At 40.1% G+C, this 20,407-nt stretch overlaps 1 protein-coding gene across 1 annotated transcript in view; it reads left to right on the top strand.

The window, feature by feature from the left end:
- Positions 1-13,662, top strand: part of hpse2 (heparanase 2) — a 42,984-nt gene extending 29,322 nt beyond the window's left edge. The window contains exons 6-12 of the mRNA XM_086122288.1: positions 99-146; positions 4,259-4,352; positions 4,817-4,923; positions 5,031-5,145; positions 8,642-8,787; positions 11,385-11,531; positions 12,920-13,662. Of these exons, the coding sequence (XP_085978414.1) occupies positions 99-146; positions 4,259-4,352; positions 4,817-4,923; positions 5,031-5,145; positions 8,642-8,787; positions 11,385-11,531; positions 12,920-13,082 (820 nt within the window). The 3' untranslated portion in view covers positions 13,083-13,662. The remainder of the gene's footprint in view (positions 1-98; positions 147-4,258; positions 4,353-4,816; positions 4,924-5,030; positions 5,146-8,641; positions 8,788-11,384; positions 11,532-12,919) is intronic.
- The last annotated feature ends 6,745 nt before the right edge of the window (positions 13,663-20,407 follow it).

The following is a 20,407-nucleotide window of genomic DNA, read 5'->3' on the forward strand; positions in this document are numbered from 1 at the left end:
GAAAATTTTCCATGTTGTGAATCAGTGTGAGACATTTTAATTACGTTCCGTTCAGATTGGTTGTGTTTAATTTGTTTTTGTTTTTTTCTCATTTTCAGATTTATGAAAGATGCTGGCTCTGTTATTGATGCAGTTACGTGGCAACAGTAGGTATTTTACCCCATTTTTCCTCTTTTGACTCCCATTGACATTGACAGAATACACAGAACATTCCCTTTACGATGTTGCTGCAGATCACGACACTGTCTGCAATTGGATTTTCCAAAATGATTGGCTAGTTATCCCTAAAAATTACACACAATGAACTCAACTGGTCAAAGTTGGTAAAAATTTCCAAGACACAATAAATAACAATGGATAGTTATGCACAAATTGGTCACAAAAAATAAAAAAAAAATCACAAAATGTTGCTGAAGTGTTGGAGGATATATTGATTATTTAGCAGCATTTTCAGTTACAATTCATGGATAATGATGTGCCTTGGCCTTGAAAAGTCTTCATTTTGGCTTCCTCAAACAAGAAGAAATCCTGCCAAAGTAACCTTGAATTCAAAAAAAATCAAAAAACATAATTTGTAGTCATAGCCAAACATTTCTGTTTTCTTACTGCAAAATTGAGTTACTGTGGGGGTGGAAAAAAGAAGGCGAAACATCCTACAGTTTGTGTTAAATTAGTAACGCCTGTCGTTTGCCTATTACACACATTCTAGGAATGCATAACTCCTGTCTCTTTGCACACGTGTGTACGCAGAACAACAGACCCACCTTGCGTGAATGTACGGTCAGTGAGGCGAAAGTCAGGTCTAAAAAGAAGAAACGGAAGGAGGAAGGGCTTGTCAGTAGGGCTTACAAAAACACCACCCACACTGTTAAAATCAAACCATATGTTCCAGCTCATTCTCTCTGTCAATTAGGCAGTTTTATGCGAAAGCTCCAGATTCCAGTCTTCCCAGCGTGCATGACAGAAACTCTCATGTCTACCAGAGGAACTAAACTAATAAACTTGGAGCACACTCATTAACACGTCTCTGATACGCATTTCACTGCAGTGCAGCTGCCATGAGTTTCTTTGTACAGTACTTTTTAAATGCTGTGGTCATTTCAATGCCCTTTTTTTCCCTGTGCGACTGAGTTTTCACAATCTGACATTTGAAACGGTCTGTCGGTCTGAGAGGTTTTCTCTTCCAATGTCATTTGTTTAACTTATGAATTAATTGCCGTTATTGTATTACAAACTGTTTTCACTCCTTTTCAGATGGATTACTTTTACCTTTATTTTTTCAAGGGCAATTTTTCTTTGTGTCGTGTTTTGGATTAAAAATAAGTGCTCGTGTATGAGAGAGAGAAAAAAGCGAGCTATCAAATGTGTCATGTTGATTTTTGAAGAAACCCGTTTTTTTTTGGTAAACACTAAATATTTGAAGTTGAATTATGTATTTTAATTTTGAATTTAACTCAGTTTTTTTCTTCCATCTGCAACAAATCATTTTATTCTGATGTATCTTTTTTAAAATTCATATATATTTGACATAAGACCAGGGGTGGATAATCATTCTTCAGCAGAAAATATTGTGGAGGGCCCGTTATCAGTTTTATTTCTACATTGAAATAAGTCAATGATATAAGCAAATGGTAGGAACCCAAAGCAAACACAACAGACATTGGCAGGGTTAAAAAGTTTTTCATTGTTTGTTTTTTTTTTTGTTTGTTTTTTTTTTCATTTTTGGCAAGTGAGGTGCACGTAAACCAACGACTACACAAAAAGCGACATGACGAATAAAGGTCTCCCGGAGAACAAAATAAGTAATCCTACCAAATAAAGAAGGTGGACGGAAGCCACAGAATGAGCAAGCTAAAATCAAACTGTAAACTGCACAAGGCAGAGGAATAAAACAGAAAAAACATGCTCGTACTTACAGACTAAAGTAACTACTAGGCAAGACATAATACAAGAGGCAGGCACTGGTGATAAACAACTTTTCAGCGCCTTTCTGCTGTGTCACCCGTGCCTAAAAACCTTTATCACCAGCAGGTGTGACGCAGGTGCTTTCGCCCAACAACATGGGGAAACACAGGGACACTGCAATATAGAGGAAAATTCCACGCAGGCACAAGCAAACAAAACAGGATGTGACATTTATAGCCCTTTAAAACGGCATTCAAAGGGCAGAACAAACTTCCAATCAGCCGCCAACCTCCAGTTAGGCCCTCTGACCTTGTTAAGTCTTGACTGCTACGTTGCCATCTAGCTTTGTGAAAATATGAGCGAAAAAAGTGAACGGGACAAATTTGCTTCCTATTTGCTGTGTAGTGGCCCCTGAACGCACACTTAATATGAGCTCTAATTGCAAGCAGCAGTGCATTTGTGGTGCAGAGGCCTTTTTTAAAAAAAATAATGCCAAGGAAGCAAATCCTAATCCTAAATATATCAAATATATCAATGAGGGGAAAAAAGAAAGAAAGAGAAAGAAAACAGCCGTTCATAGCCAAGTAAACAAACAACATCAACTAAATTGAACTAAACACAAATGCCACATTGGAAGCCTGGCAGAAATTCCTCAGTTTTAAATTAAATTAGTCTTGGCCCCTCTTACTTCACAAATGACATTTGTTGCCCATTTCCTTGTTTTGTTGTTGTTTTTTGTATTTATTGTATGTTATTTGACATTAAAATTTAAATAATGTTCTGTTGAGTCTGAAAAGTGCACCTTTGTACGTTTACTGAAAGCTGATATTACAATGACATGTTGTTGTTTTTTATACATACAGTATGTCGAAACAACTTCAAGCAAAAGTTATGTTTTGCTTTGTTCATTTTAAAAATACATGATTTATCATTTTCATCTCTCCTTAGTTTTCAAAAGAATGACTTGAAACACTCATCACACCAAAAAAGGAGCAGCAGGGAACTATTCCCATCAGGGGCTGTTTTTTTTTCTTTGCAAGTTGACTGAGGGCCATATAAATCAAGATGAAAAAAATCAGGCAAAGATTGAATGAAGAGTGTAATATATATTGTGAAAATATGTGGCTTGAATGTTTTTGTGCAGATTCTGCTGATTTTCTTGTCAATTTAAAACTGCACAGTCGGCCAGATCAAACGCTCTCACGAGGCCGTAGGTCCCTCTGAAGTGATTCAAGTGTTTGCCAATTATACATTCAAAGCATTCGATTATTATTATTTTGCAATTGAAACTAATAGTATTTTAAATTGCGGCAGTAAGCCGTCATGCGAGAGAAACCGCATGTCACTCCACATCTAGCACATCACTGGCATGTGGACATTGGCTCTTCCAAAGTAAAGCCGTTTGAAAGCCAGGAATTCTTTGATGCTGTAATGGTAATGAGCCGTTTTTTTCTCTCTGCTTCACTAGCTTCATTAACATTGTCAATTTGATTTATGGATCCTCTGACTGAGGAATCTACGTCCTTTTTCTTAGTTTCTCTCTTCAGTTCTAAAATATAGGAATGGGAAATTGGCATCACACAGCAGAAACTGTTATTAATAGCTTTTATTACTGAGGTGCTGCTAAAAGAAAAAAACGGTCTCAAAAATGGCGTCTAATAAACAGATAAACAGCCCTCTCTTGTTCCTCCATGTTGTTAAATTCTGACTGGATTTTTGTCATTATTTTGTGTTTATGTTGATGTTTATCTGTTTTATTAGTGATGTAAGACAATCATTTGCTCATAAAAAATTGCTACTGTGGATCATCATGCTTTTTAATCTAAACGAGTATGGCGCTCATGTTTATTACAAATGGAACAAAATACAATCCAAAAGATAAACTGCAGTTTTACAAAGTTTAGAAAACATAGAAGTCATTACATCTTATATTCCAATCAGATATCCGTGTGCTCATTCTGTACCTTACACACCCACACACACACACACGCGCGCGCACCGAACCACTATTGCATTGTTTAGCTGCAATTTGAAACTTCGTTCCCTCCAACTGCAAATTTATGTCCCAGTCCCACAATCTGGCTTCAAATTAGATTCTTAGTGGCTGGTCATCCCAGTCATTGCGAAACAGGGCAACCTTCTGAAAGTCATATTACCACTATTTTGGTTCTCCAAGTTGCAGTGCGAAAGCAGTTGTGGTTTGTAAATCTATATTGAAAATGTCATCCAGCAACCGCATACCCAGCAAATGAGATCACGCTCCATCAAGTTTCTAGAATGCAGAGAAATGAAGTTCGATGTTTTCTGTGATTGTTGTGTATTGTTTTACAGTTCAATTGTATGTGTTCCACAGTTATTTCCAGGATGGCGGAGTGAAAAAAGTGGAGGATTTCTTAAAAACACGTTTATTGAATGCGCTGAGAGAACAGATCACGAAAGTTGCCAAGGTACTGGTATTTCTGAAAAGTTGGTTGTAATCGATTGTGTGCTAAATGTAGGAATTTTTGGAGTCTACTTTAACCACAATATTAGTCAAAGGAGTAGCACCAAACCAAATAAACATTTACTCAGATTAATTCAAGTGGAGTTTTTCATCATGTACTGGTAACTTCCTAGTGCAGTTCTGAAAGTCATCTTGGGTTATGAGGAGACAGGATTTAAAATGGTGGATAGGATCCCAGTAGAGTTTGACATGATCACACAACAATATTGTGCGGGTCTATGTTTATTTTCCGGGAGCTGTTTGTTTCGTCCATTCTGTCTTGTTCTTGTTGTTCTCTTATTTGAAACTCCAAGTTTCACTTTACATACATTCTAATATACCAGTGGCGTTTTTTTTTTAAGTTTACCACAAAAATCTATTTTTACAAAATGAATCTATTGACACCTCTGTATGTACTTTTTGTGGCAGGTGGTGAGCACGCATGCACCTGGTAAGAAGGTGTGGCTTGGTGGACTGGGCCCAGCTTGGTCAGGAGGCATCAATAATCTCTCGGACACATTCGCTGCCGCTTTCCTGTCAGTAATATTCTTAGCACTATGAGTCATGAATGAATTACACACATGTTGAAGCAATGTTGTTATTATATAATTTTTTTAAATTAATTGTGTGTCTCATATGCTAGGTGGGCAAACACGCTGGGCATGGCTGCTGTTCAGGGAATTGATGTAGTCTTGCGTCACTCATTCTTTGATTATGGATACACGCATCTTGTGGACCAGCATTTTAACCCTTTACCAGTAAGTTGTTTCTTTTATTATGCCAAGGTCCTCCCTCACTAGGTGAATGCCAGTTCCCATCTGGTCCTAGATGCCCTCCTATACTGGCCCAGACCACCGCAAGGTTTGTGGCGAATGATTATAATTTGACCAGCGCAATTTGGGGGGGATTAATTGTTGCGTCGTTTAATTCCGCATCGTCTTATGGCAGCTTTTTTGATTGTTTTTGTAGTAAATACACCACTCTCACTTGTTATAACAACCACATGACATGACACAGCCAATCAAATCGTTTATTCAGAGCAGCGTTGTGTGTGAGTGTTTGCCAGTAGTGAGTGGATAAATCCAAGAAAGAAACTTCAAGTTAAACAAATAATGCCTGCTTTAGAAGAAGAAAACGGCAGAAAGAAAACATTTAAGTATTTTTTTTTTTTGGTAATGCTCAGTCTCGCAAACCTAGCAATTTTTCTTAAAAATTTCATATGCTCTGTATTGGGTTTATTTCTCCATTTTGAAGCATTTTAAAAAGCATGTCCGTCTTATTTGGAGCCTTTCGTGTATATTAAAGTGTTAAGTATTTCAAAAATATTGTTGCAGTAATTTTGACATTCAGTTGGTGAGAGAAAAAAAATGTAGAAGTGTAATACGTGCTGCGTTGTGATGGACCAGCCCTTGGGGGTGAAACAATTTACTGAACTGGAGCACTTGAACTTTTATTTGAGGGACCCTACTCAATGGTATTCCGCACAATTAGTGTCTATCCCCCCGTTTGGAGCAACAGTAGGAGCAGAATAATTTTGCAGCTTGCTCTACCAGAGCCAGTCCAGTCTCCTCCTGGATTGCACCTCTCGGTTTTTCCCGTGGGAGCTATTAGCTGAGATGAAAGGCATTTAGCAGTGATGAGTGGTTAGACGCGGGGCGAAACGCTATGTAACCTTAGCCCTTTGTCAGTAACTCAGGACAGTGTCACTGCCCCCCCCCCCCCCACTACCCTCCCATCACAAATGGATGCCTCTCTCTGTGCATCACTTTGGCCCAACTGAGAGAAATGCAACCTGAGATTCAGATACACGAGTGCGTAAGACGAATATCCAAAAACATGCTGAAATATGGAGTACTTGTATTTCAGATAATAAAAATCAATCTCTCCTACATTTTTCCACCATTTAATCTCTTCTACCCGGTGAGGACAAATGCCGTTTCACTGCCTTAATAATGTGCCTACCTGAAGTATTTACTGCAAGTCATTTCGCACACAACCATTGTTAATTTGGTAGAGTTGTTCCTTTAAAGTGGCGCAGCACTAATTTTAAACCATTTTGCTGAGCAATACATATAAATTGAAAGAGTCATCAAATCACAAATTGCAAATGCGAGTGAAGTTATTTAGTTTGCTAGCTAGCAAAGAGAAAGATGACATGTCAAGATTTACTTTTGCATGCAATGAAACATCAAAGACATTTGTTCTCCTTTAGCTTTCAGAAATGGGTAAAGAATAGACTTCGGCAATCCAAAATCCCAATTCCGATAACATCTTCTGTCATTCGGCTCAGAAGCAACACTCTTCTTCAAAACTTTCCTTTTTCCTTTTTTGATTGGATCCACCCGTTTGAAACTCACTTCAGCTATGAGATCATAAACAATGAAAATGACATTTCTTTTTTTATTTCTTCTCCATGTCCATTATTTTTCTTGGACTTGTGGCCTCCCGCTAGGATCACAATGCTTTTAAAGTTGCAGGGTTTCTAAAGGCTGCGCTGGCCTACCTGCTGAGAAAATTCACTGCAGGGCCAACTTGCCCTGTGGACTCGAAATTTATGACCTGGCCCTTCCTTTCCCTTTAGGTAAAGTAGATGTCCAAACCCTTCTTCTATCACTGAGTGACTCAACCACTTCTGCAGTCCCCTTTTTTTTTATGGAGTTATCCCACACTTCTTTTTCTTTCTTTACAATTTGCTCCTTCCTGTCTTCATCCACAGGTGCTTTGAGAATTCCCAGATACTGTAATCTGAGGTACATTTTTAGATCTGCCAAAACATCGAGCATGTGGTTCTAAGTAAACACAATCATTTTTTTTATGATGATACTTTGTTCATTCCCAGAGGGGACGTTCACTTTTACACTCTTTTTATTTTTGTTACATGGAATTCACGCATAATGTGTGCACACACACGTAATCCACACGCATTCACAATGGATTCAATGGGCTCGCAGGCAAAGGTGTCGCAAGGTAGACTAGCGCGGCGGCTCGATGCTGAAGGGCATCTCCACGGTGCTCAGGAAGCGGACTGGCACCTTTCCAATAGCCACTACCGAGTTCCATATTTTTACTCCAGGTCAGGTCTCAAACCCAAGGCAAGCACTCGCACGTTGTGATCCTGTGCGTAGATGTGTGCAATTTCTGTTATGTTTTGTAAGTGTTCTCTCCGTCGGACGTCACTCATGACCAGACGGACGAATTGCCGAGGCACAAAGTTTGCAAATAAGCAACTCCATAAATACATAAAAAAAAAAAAAAAAGACCGCCTTAGAAGAAACCTGACAGACACAAAATGGAGAAGCAAAAGCAAGGTGGTTGGATAGTGCTACCGTCACCGTGCGTCATTCTATACAAAATAATCCGCACAGCACTTATTTATTTACAGTACTTTGCTTTAAAACTTTAGGTGCGCTGTTTTATTGCCAAAGTGCGCGTCCTTTAGCTGTGCAGCTGGTGTTTGGTTGTTTTCTGTTGAGTAGTGTTACCTCCCCAGGGGCATTACTTGTCAAGAATTTACTACCTGTCCATCATTTCAATGTGAAGCTCAGCGTGGCGGTTGTCTCTTTGTCATAAAGTCAAACAGGTGCTTTTGCATTTGTCATTACGTCATGAGATGGTCACATTGACCATCTTGCAAAACCATATGTGAACTGTATGAGTTGCCATGCTGAGACTCACAACTTAAACTTTTTGGTATTTACAACATAGAGTACAGCACTTCAGGCATCCCGCTGCCCGTGGCCGGCGCTATATTGTGTCCTTCTGGTTCTTCCAATGATTCAGCAGCAAATTAAGTTCGTCTGCTTGGAAAAAAATAAGCCCCTAAATGTTGCCATATGCAGGATTGCATGGGAACTTCCTGGGCAACACATGTTGTTCAGGGGCTCTTGGAGAGGTGTTGAGCCTTAGTTCTCCACGGAGAGAACAGCAATGAATGAATACAGCAATCAATATATTTAGTTTTTAAAAAAGTCATCATTGAGCCCATCGATTCCAAATTAGCGGGGAGTTGCAATGTGACATATCACATGAGCCAATTTGCTTCAGGTGTAAAAAAATTCCACATTATTTCTTTTGTGAGGCACGCAACTTGCTCTTGGACCTTTGCCAAAAAAATAAAAAATAAAAATCCAAATGCGCCTCACCGGAATCCTTCTTTTCCATCCCAGTCCTTCAAAATTGACGCACATAATTATGTCTCAATGTGGGGCGACAAATCGTAGAAGTAATGTATGTGTGATTTATTTCCCTTTTCAGGATTACTGGTTCTCCCTGGTCTTCAAACGTCTAGTGGGGCCGAGGGTCTTAGCCGTGCAGGTCGCTACAGTGCAAAGGAAACCGCGAACAGGACGAGTCATACGGGACAAGCTGCGCATCTACGCCCACTGCACCAGCTACTCCAAGTATGTGCTGCGACGCACGCAATCAAAGCAATGGACGTGAAATTCAGTTATTTGGTTCTTGAGACTGACGCAACAGGGCACGCATTCATTGCGGGAGTGTTGTGGAAGATTCCGATTGAAAGCAAGTTGCGTCATTACCGCTCCTTGCTTCCTCCTGTAAACACCTTAAGCTCAGCGCATCTGCGGGACCAACAAAGTCCACAGCCGGCCTACTGACTTTCCCATAAATGAGCAGGCCTCGGACACACGCGCGTTCACAGTTCCGAGTTTATAAAACTTAATGGGTATCACTTATCAGGTGTGTGGGTTGTGCCTCTCTGCTGTCAAAGAGTTGCTGAAATGTGTGCTACGCCTTTATTCCATCTCAGATTGGCTAGAGGGGTCCATTTGAAGGGGTGGGACAATGAGGGAGTCTGTGCAGGGAGGAGATAAAGAGTACCACCATGGCCTGTTCAAGGTTATCATTTAACCCTGGCCAGGGGCTGTCAGCACCAGGCTAGATTTACGGCCTTACTCTCACCATAGGGCTCACTTACATGCTGGAAGAATGTTCAAGCACTTCAGAGGCATGATGGTTGAGGTGGTTGAAGTTGCGTAACCAATTTAATGATGAGCTTAAGTTTCATATCTGTTAGATAGTTAAAATAGTTGCTTACAGCAAACCACCTGGTCTGTGTGGGATAACCTTGGCCAGTCAGACCTGGTCTCATATTTTACAGCGCTTCCCAACGTCTTTTACGCGATGGAGCAGTTTCACCTGAAGGCATAGTTTGATGCACCGGCATAGAAAGCAATGAAAATTGATAATATACAATTCATTCACGCTGAATGTACGGTCTTGAGGTCATTCCACCCCTGCTCACCCCCTTCCCAAAAAACTCCTGATGCTTGTCTTTTAATGCCGGGTACTTGGGTTTCATGTGCTGGAACAATTTTGATGGCATCATTGCCTCATTTGCAAAACTGTTGCACAAGGCAGCTTTGGTACTTAAGTCAGATTGCTTATAGTGTCTCTTGAGGACGGCCTTTTTTTTCTTTTAATATTCTTCTCTCTCATTATTGAGCCAAACTCAGATGAAACAGATGATGAAAAGTGGACAAACAGTTGTCAGTCAACAATCTCATTGAAGCAGCTTTTAAACCCTCCTTGTCCTTCCCCCTCGCCCCCGCCGACACGCTCATCCAATCACATTCAAACTCCTTCACAGCATCGCAGACGTTTGGAACGTTTAGAACTCAAAAACTTCACGATCGCAACAATATTTTGAGCTCATTCTCTGAGTGGCCCAGTACTGGTCTACCGCCTGGTGGACAAGGGCCACTTTTGCAGAGTATACAGCAAGGTAGTTCTAACAGTGGATAACTTGGATCAAATTCCATTATCTTTTTTTTTTTTGGTGTGTGTCACGTTGCGGTTTTACAAAGTCTGCAAGTGGACGGTGGTGTGACCACACTATGTTAGACAGTGTGCAGCTTAAATATGCTCAGGCAGTCCGCGGTTTAAAAAGATCAGATACTTGGCTTTCGCTGCCCTTTTAGCCCTTTTTGGTGGTTAGGATTCTTTTTCATTTTTCCAGCAGTGCATCAACATCAAACGCTAACAACGCATGTTTATGTTCCCCGTATGGAGATCTGAGAACATCATCCTCTATAAGGTCTGAGAGGTCATAATCGCTGCCTCCATCTCAAAGAATTTTTACACAGTCGGTGTTCGCTTTTGTATTTGTCTTTTTATGATATCAGGTTTATGAAATAAATGGCTTGCCCTGTAACCAAGCGTTGATTAAAAATAAATGTCCCAGTAGGAATGAAATTTGAGTTATACGCAACCATGTTGGTAGAGCGAACGCATTGACTCTGAGGCCCAGAGCCGACATGTGGTACTCACTAGAACTGAGGTTGTTTATGTGGAGCCTTTATTAGATTTGATCATGTTTGTCTTATCTTCCTGTTAAACTTATTTATCTTTGGCCGGTCCCCGTATCAGGTTGTGTCCCCAGTGCTTTGACTCAACCACTGTTTGTGTAACCCAAGACGTGTTGCCCGTAACGTTCACACTCTTCATGCGAACTTTGACTTTCTGTAGGTTTTGTCTGTCGGGGGCCCTTTGAGATTTTATTTGAAAAAAATATGAAGCAAAATCTGTTTGTTTTTTTTGTATGTCGTGATCGTTTGGGGGCTTTTTTTTTTTTTTTTTAAATAGGAATTGCTCTGCGTGGTCAGTTCCGTTCCCGTGCTTTGTAGCCTCCACTGGGAGCTTTGAGTTCAATTGTGCTTTCTTGGCTTTCGATAAATAGTAACAAAATTGGGCATCGTGCTAATACATTATCTTCACTGACTGCTCATCTTGATCAAACATGGATCAAGAACATTCTTCGAAATTGTTTTGGAATTGATAGTAAAGTTATGGAAGAAAAACATCTCTTTGTAGTCTTCTTTAATGATCGAAGTTTATTATCCAAGGCGAGGGCTTACGTAACCGGATCTCTTTTGCAGATGGCAACAGCGATACAGTTAGATGTATTCCCTGAATCTGCTGTGAATGTAGCGACAGAAGATAAACAAAAGTAACGCGTCGCTTTTTTCACTGATTCCAGCCACAACTACATGAGGGGCTCCATCACCATCTACATCATCAACTTACATCGCTCGCGGAAGAAAATCAAGTTGGCAGTTACGCTACGGAACAATACTGTGCATCAGTACCTGTTGCAGCCCTACGGCAACGACGGACTTAGAGCCAAGTTAGTCTACACGTGTGCACACACATACACATCAATAGCATGATCAAAACAATTGATTGATAAAAATGTACACATTTAGAATTAATTTGAATGTTTAATATAATAAAAAATATTCTTTGCGGTTTTTTTTCATTTATTGTTGTAATAAATCCAATTTACCATAGTTCATTCTAATGATTATTGTGGGGTTATTTTCCCGTCAATTTTGAGGACCTACAAGTGTAATTTATCCATGAGAATATTTTGGACCATTTCACTTGATTTGTCAATCTGGCCGAGTTTGCATGTTCTCCCCGGGCCTGCGTGGGTTTTCTCCGGGTACTCCGGTTTCCTCCCACATTCGAAAAACATACATGGCAGGTTGATTGGACACTCCAAATTGTCCCTAGGTGTGAGTGTGAACGCGGATGATTGTGAGTGTGTGTGTGCCCTGCGATGGGCTGGCAACCGGTTCAGGGTGTCCCCCGCCTACTGCCCGAAGACGGCTGGGATAGGCTCCAGCACCCCCCGCGACCCTTGTGAGGATTAAGCGGATCGGAAAATGGATGGATGGATGTATTCTGTCTCTTTTTATCCCCTTTTACATAGTTTTGAATGACTGCTTTTTAGATGTGTGGAATGTTTGCTGGTTGCAAGCCATCCCCGATTTTTTTAATTGCATTAATCATTTGTAGAATTCAAAAATTAGTGTCAGTTTTTCTTTCGTTGCTCTTGACTTTTATGTGTGCACTAATTGTGTGTGTATGCTCTTGTGTCTGCATGTGCGCTCTTACGGTAGAGCCTAATGGAGGCTCAGGCAGGATCCCTTAAACAATGATCAAGCATCTTTTAGGTCTTGGGGAAAACAAATGATGAGACTTCTACAGAATTTTACTTTGACCACATTTTTATGAAGAATGCTCTTCCACCAGATGTCTATAAATTGTCTGAGTAATGTTTTTTTTTTATGTTGGTCACACCCACATGCTGCATCAAAGCTAAGGCAAATTGACGTTGCTTCACAGCTGCTTTTTTTAAATTATTATAAAATGTTACCTTTGTGTGAACAGATCGTTTTAGCTTGGTTGTAGTCTGTAATTATTTTTAATATTAGTATAAAATGCAAAAATGTTAAAAGTAGAGAATAATGCTGAAGAATCATATGCATATACCTGTAAGTATAGAAAAACAAGCACTAAAATGACACCGTTTTTTGTCCTGATAAAAACTTGACGTCATTTTGTCCTCTACAGTGGATTTCATTGGAGAGGCAGTAGCACCCCCATGTGTACAATTGGTATAATTATAATAATCCAAACATGAATAATCGTTTTTAAAAAAATTTTTTTAACTTGACTGGCTTTTCGAGTAGACTACCAAACACAAGTTATGTCGTCTTCTTCTCTCAGACACGTACAGCTGAACGGCGAGAGGCTGTCAATGCTGGACAACGAGACATTCCCGGAATTGAAGCCCAAGACGTTGCGGGCAGGACGGACGATAGCCATGCCTCCCATGACCATTGGCTTCTACGTCCTCAAAAACATTAACGCATACGCCTGCCGAAGATAACATGGGTTGACCCATTGTTTCTAATTCTCACTCAAAGCTCTGAACTTGACTTTCTTTCATTGTGGACTTTTCAACCAGGATGTGACCTCCTTCCTCAAGGGCACATCAGAAGTTGGGAAATATTGCAAGAGTGACTAACTTTTTTGAAACAGACTTCTTGGGTGGTGATTATGTGAATAGCTACAGGTTTGCAGGGCCGCCTTTACCTACTCGGAGGCCCCTTGGGCTAACCGTCGATTTTAGCGCCCCTTCCAAACTTTAATCAAGAGGCTCAACTCATTTTTCAACAGTGACAAACAAAGCAGCACACATGTGTATGCTTTTCATCAATTTTATAAATAATAATAAATAAGCCTACAAATCAAAAGATTAATGCACTATAGTTTCCAAAAAACTTTTTTTTCAATCACTTGTTTGAATTAAAAAATTAAAAACGACATTTTAATAGTACAGTGATCCCTCGCTTATCGCGGTTAATGGGGACCAGAACCCCCGCGAAAGAGGTAAATCCGCAAAGTAGGTACCCGCCCACCCCCCTGATGGATGTACAGGGAAATGTACATGTGTATGAGTATATATAATATTTCTAAGGTTAAATTTAATGATATACATGCATGTAGAAGTAAATGTTTATAGTAATTAATATTACTTAATGCTATATACTAATATATATATAGTAAACAAACATGAAATATACATGGAGTACTGTATGTGTTGCTCTATGTGACTCGCTGTTGTTTTGCTGACTTTTGCTGCCTCTCGCGGACCTTTTGCGGCATTTTCGCAGGTTTTATTTTTTTTGGATGAATATTTTGGGAAAAATCCCAGATGCACTGAATCCGCAATAACTAAATCGCGAAATAACGAGGGATCACTGTATTGCACTGATATAGCAAACAACTACAATTAACCAAATTCACACACGTAGTACAATAATAATCAAAAGTATTTTTAAAAAGTAACGAATCAAGTAGAAAAACGTCCAAAACACTTTGGAGCTCTGGACATCAGCGTCATGCATCCCACAATGCCCCGTGTCAAATGCAAACGAGGCCATTTTGACAGCGTAGAAAAGTTGACGCCAATGCAAAATGCGATGCTTTTTAAATGGTAGACAGTTCTTGTCACCAGGGTGCCACAACAAAAGAATGGGCGAGAATTCTACAGTCTACCAAAAGAATGACCATTGAAGCCGTAGCGGCAGCCTTCGGGCTAATGGCTCTTCGAGCCCGCGGGTGGCAATCCGGCGCCATCCGCTTCCCAATCTGGTGCTTATCATTCTACAGCAAGGCAGACAGAGATATGCTGCATCTGCATTCCTCACTCACCTGCACGTCTTGTCACGGGCATTCCGGCGAGGGCCTTTTTGTTGCGCCGTCTAAGCGAAATCGGCCAGACCCAGCCTTTGAGTTGTTTATTTGGGAGTAGTACTTACTTCATGTGCAGTTAAAGTAACCTGTTTATATTGTTTCACTGTTTAATGTTTTACACTAAGACTTGCTTGGAACCTCAAAGGCGTATGGCTATGAAAAAAATTGTGATCGGCAGCTCAGGCATTTTGAAGATCAGTGGACTAATCAGGATGCCCGTGGACCCCTATTGGTTCTCTGCCCAGATGAGAGCCGCACTGAGCCTTTTCCATTTCCTTCCACAGTAACTTTCCAGTCACCACAAAATTTGTTTCGCTTTAGAACGAGTCCATAACCACCGAACCATGGATCGTATCATACAGTCAGAGCATTTGATTACAAAACAAACAAACAAAAACATTCCCAGATGACTGTGTTTCCTCAAGTAATGTCCATGCTTTTAACAGGCACGGTAATTATTCGCTGGGTGTGCTAATCACTTGACGTGTTTGACCTCTCTGTTCTCATCCAGGTGGCTAAAATGCTCCCATGCTTCTGGTCTACATAAATGAGCTCGGAGGATCCGTCGTTTGGGTTCGTTTTTTTCTCTCCACTCTGTTTCATTAATTAAGCTGAACAGAAGTAGCATAAGCCGTAGCCACAGTTTTGCTCACTGGGTCACTGGGCTCAACTGTCTGAATCTAGATTTGCGGCACAAACTCTGGAAGTTGGAAAGAGCCTGCTGCGGTTCTGCCATTTCAAAGGAAAGGGAAGTTGATTATTTTCGGTTTCAATCCTGTACTGTGCCAGCCCGACCACACTTGTGACATACTGTACATTGTTATACACCGCTAATTTTATTGAACAGTTTTCCCCAAATTCCTGGCTTCAGTGGCCACAGGCCCATCATCTCCAGATGGGAACATCAAGCAATTTCTACAATATGGTGCGTTTGAATCTAGTTAACATATTCGGATATCATTGTGACAATGGACTGAAATAATTTTCTTATTGTGCACTTTATTCACGAGTGGGAGTTGAGGGCAACATAAATACAGACAACCGTTGGTTCATTGAGTTATGGTTCTGCCTGTAGCTGGTCCTGGTCCATGTTGTTGGGGACCGCCGCCTTACAGGTTGTTTCATATTGACCGAAATTCAATACCTGGAATATAGAATTCATCTGTGACTCGATTAAGATCAGTTTCCCTTGCCCAGGCCATCTAAGAGAAAAACATTTGGGGTATGTCTGCCAAGTGAATTTTACCGTCCCAGTCACAAGAATGACAGCAAATTCAAAACAGGTGAAACTTGTTGACACAGAGGAAGTCGCATGTGTGCATTATGTGTGTCTTTCCCGATGAAGCTACTGATGTGTGTGTGTGTGTGTGTGTGCGATACTGTGCAAAAGGATATGTTTTTTCATAATCTGTTTTGTTTTTATTGTGTCACTGTTGCTTAGCTGCAGATGGGAGAGCAGAGTAGTGGAACGCCCAAAGTTGAAATTCAACCAAATTTTCTTTCTTCAAAGGGTGGGCAAATCATTTTTGTCTTAAATGTGATCTTTAAAAAAAATACATTCACTTTACATTATTTCCTATGGGACCGATTGTTTTGAAACTACAACTTTGAAGTCACACAACACCACAAAATAGCTTCTCTTCAACTTTGTGGAAGTTCCGCTGTACCAGAATTTAGCTACATTTAAATCAGAGTTAAGTTTCAGGAGCAGAATTGAAGAAAACGTTGTGAAAGTTTATTGTAACTTGGGCGTATCTTCATCGGAATCTAACTATCTTGTGCTGCTAATTGTTTGTTACATGTCATGTACAGATTTGCCGTCATTTTTTTTTTTAAACGATCCCAAATCGGTAAAAAGAGGAAAAAGGTTCCAAAAGGTATCATACCGTCTCTATTAGGGGTGGATGTTTTCTTTGAATGTTTTTTTTTTTTTTTTTTTTTTTATCATCACATAGGTTTTTGTTTTGTGTGCGGTGAAAAGGTCCATCCGTATGTACCGTCCCTCCTTTTTCTGATTTGGGTTTGTGTGAATTGTTGTTGTGTACATAAGAGAAACTACGTGTGTTGAGCTTTACGTCGTTCACCATACATTTATTTATGTGATTGCTTGGTGGTAATGATACATAATCCAAGTCAGTAGGAACATTTCTAACCAACATTAGACTAACCCTAAGCAAATAACTCAAAAGATATTTGCTTAAAATGTAAATTAGCAAATATATTTTAAAGGCTATGCGTCATTATGCATCCTGCTTCTAAGCTATGAACCTTTTAATGGGCTCACCGCGTTGATGTTATTGCAAAATTCCAAAGCTATGCATGTATAAAATATTTGTAAGATAGAGGTGTTCATATTTCTTGAAGAACATTATTTTATAAAATGGTTTTGTTTTTATACGTATATATTTTTTGTATTTAAAAAAAAAAAAGAAGAAAAAGGGGTGATAATAAAATATATTTAGTGGCTATTGTTTTGGGGTTTTGTTATTATTAAAATAAATATCTTACTATATTCCAATGACAGCAATTCTGCTTTTTAGGACAATTTCTATTTCTTTTGTCATCTCACTTGTCAGAAATGATTCGTCCTAACGGGTATTTCAAACACACATTACTAGCCTTCCCTCTAGGATTTGTATGCTTCAAATATATATTTTTTCTGACTGTGGTAAGAAAATTATAAATGAAGACGATCCATCTGGGAGATACCAGCACTCACATTTATTGATGAAAAAGGTCCGCATTTTAAGATCAATCAATCAGAGCGATAAACATAGCTAATTAGAGATTGGAACATTTTTGACATCACTGGGATTCTGAAGATGCAGAGAAGCAAATTTAAAATCATGCTTTAAAAAAAATAAAAATAAAATAAATAATGGTTATTTCAATCACGTGCCTATGTGGTCGACGCCAGAACTCAGAATTTTGAAGGCGTTGGACAAATTATATTTTCATGGCAACACATTGACATTGAAAGAAATCAGGGGAAAACACCCCTCAAAGGACTATAAGCTATGCAGCCAAGACACACAGGGAGACAAGACTGTTAGAAATAAATTATAACCAGTTGATGTAAGTTGTAAATTTAGGTGCTAGCTTCTGACGGTGTTTGGGCCTGGGAAGCTCTTGCTGCACATGACTCCTATTAGCCGACACCGCGAGGTAACACAAACAACAACGAACAAGAATGAAATCACCTAATCAGCTACAACTACTGTTTATAGCAGTAAGCGTGCTGGGACGCCCAGAAGCAAGAATGAGTGTGGACACAAGTTGTGGAGTGAGCGTCCTGCGCTAGCTGCTACCTCGTGCCTGTCACTTGTGATCAAGTGGTAAAGTGTTTACACGAGTGTGTTTTAAGGTTTTTACAAGGTGCGCACTTCATTTTTAACAGGTGAAGAGTGTTGGGAGATTTAAAGCAAAGTGGTTCGCACTGAAGCCGGGCTGCCACAGTCCTGTTACTGTAGACAGCCTTTTTTATTTTTTTTTAAAAGCTCCTGAGAAAACACAGAATGTTCGCCCGTTAAGTGCCCTTCACTGAGCAAGAAAATTGTTTGGGATCATGTGTCAAAGTTGGTTTAAAGTGTAGGCAGCTGATTTGTGTTTGAAGTGAGGTTCTTTGTGGACAGGACGTCCCAATCTATTTTCAAGGCACGTTCCATTTCAGCTGAACTGCAGTCAGTCATATGGCGCCAAATTATGTTCAAGGTTATCTGAAGGCACGTTTCACACTTCTCATGAAATCTACGAATTATAGTAAATTCGTTGATTGTGATGCCTTTTTTTTTTTTAAATAAATGCACATCTTGCTTCTGGTTGCCTGAGGTCTGTGTATTTTTTTTCCCCCTTAATGCACAGGTGTCAAAGTCAAGGCCCGGGGGCCAGATCTGGACCGCCACATCATTTTATGTGGCCCGCGAAAGCAAATCACGCATGTCAAATTCCATGATGCTTGCTAAAGTCTGAACCAAAATTTCAAACTGTCATATGTAATCCACAATAACAGTCATTATTCTTGACTTCTGATTTTAAAACCAGTTGTTCATCAATTTGTTGTGCGCTGTGTATGTAAAATGTGGAGGGGAAGAAACATTTTAATGGTTTCCCAAAATACATAACGGCCCTTGAACGGGAAACCGTTACTACAATGTGGCCCGTGACAAAAAGGAGTGCCTTAGTGCTATTGTGCTTTGTCCGCTGCCGTTTGTTTGGTTAACAATGACCTTGCACGTACTCTAAATAGAAAGCAAGTTTAATTTTATAATTTTTTTAAGTCTGCTTTTCTGAGGAAAAACTCCAACATCATTGAACACATACCATATGATTCCACTTTTCCATGATGTTAGTGTGCCCCTTTTGGAATTATCTTGAGAGTGGCTTAAAAATGACCTCATACTAGTAATGCTTAATGTTAGCCTAGTTCTTTTATGAACTGGATAAATTCCACAATGATTCCACATATTTCGTTCTCCCTTTGTTCGGTCCGAAAAAGGCCTTGTAATTTGAGGTAATGCATACATGTGTTGACACGTATATTTTTCCCTTGAAGACCACCATCGGATGGATTTTTGTTTCTTCAAATGTCAAATATTGTAAAAAAGATCTCATTAGCGTACATCATAACCACAAAACATCACCACCGGGTGATCCCACTTACCATTCATGTTCTTCCTTATTTTTAATGGCTACATAAATCTGTGTTGTATCAAAATATTGAGTGCGGAATGTACTCTTGGCTGTTTGAGCGGAGCAGAGAAGTAAACATTTATGTTTCATTAACTTTGCTGGGCTTAACACAGTCCCTGAGTGCTTCGACTTCCAGGTTTGGTCCAACATCTACTCGGCTCCGTCAGTGTTCTGGGAAGCCAGGCTCTTGTTTGCGCTGACTCCTGTATATACTGAGTAAACATTGTGAAATCCTCCAAGCTGGCTAAGAGGTCCTTTCTTGTCTTCTGGCTGATCACAGTGTATAAATGGTTGTGGGGGGCCGCCCTGGACTACAGAGCCCCTCCACCACGGAGGCGCTGTCACGCAAAACGGCCTGAGCGCCAGGCACAGTTATTTTGATAATTGAGTCATCTTTTAAAGGGGGCCTGAGTCTGCGAAGGCCCAAGAACCTCCGGTCAAAATGTGTGCATTTTAGTGAGATTCTCATCAAAGTTGCATACGACAACAGTTTCAGTGACTGCCATGTAAATGCTGTCTTCTATTGCCTTACATGGATCAATAACGTTTAAATACATAGGCGTGACACCCAACAGGAAGTCATTCATTTTGGTTTGAGGCAGCCATTTTGTAGAAATTCCACAATGCATCCTTTGAAAACTTTGACTGAGGAATTGCCAAAGGACCTCCAATAGGAGCCAACAGCGACTTTCTTTCGCCTATTCGCTGTTTTTGTGCTTAGGCCAAAGCTCTGTCTAATTGGTGTCTTTCTTTGCTGCCATATTGGTGCCAAGGAACTATGTTGAAGTGAGTTGAGTAGCTTAATTTAGTGCTTTGGCGCCACCTTGTGGCATCTATAGGAAGGGATCAGTGACTGCAACAAAGAGTATGATGTCTCAACATTATGAAATGCGCGCAATGAACCAGTTAACGCCAAGCTGGTAAACGTAGTTTCTGCCTTACATTCTGTGTCTCGTTTGATTTGTCATTTTCATATCAATATTTAGTCCATCAAGTGCAAAACTAAGTATGCTAAGTCGTACAGTTTCTGAGAATGTTTGCATTTGCATGGGGTTGGCCTTGTGGCTCTCTGTACTGACTTTCCAGCCCTCTAATAACTTAACAATAGAACCTCGTGCTTAAATGCTGCAAATTCTCACCATCGTTTACATTCCAGAAACATCAAACCATCGCAGGAGCTGATCATGTGTTCGCTTGTGGCAGCACATGACCACGTCTGACTTACACAAGCCCTTATTGACGAGGGGAAAAAAAACAGCATTCATT

Source organism: Hippocampus guttulatus, chromosome 10 (genome assembly GCF_054856545.1).
Source record: "Hippocampus guttulatus isolate MCC_2025c chromosome 10, RoL_Hgut_1.0, whole genome shotgun sequence".
Taxonomy (NCBI): domain Eukaryota; kingdom Metazoa; phylum Chordata; class Actinopteri; order Syngnathiformes; family Syngnathidae; genus Hippocampus; species Hippocampus guttulatus.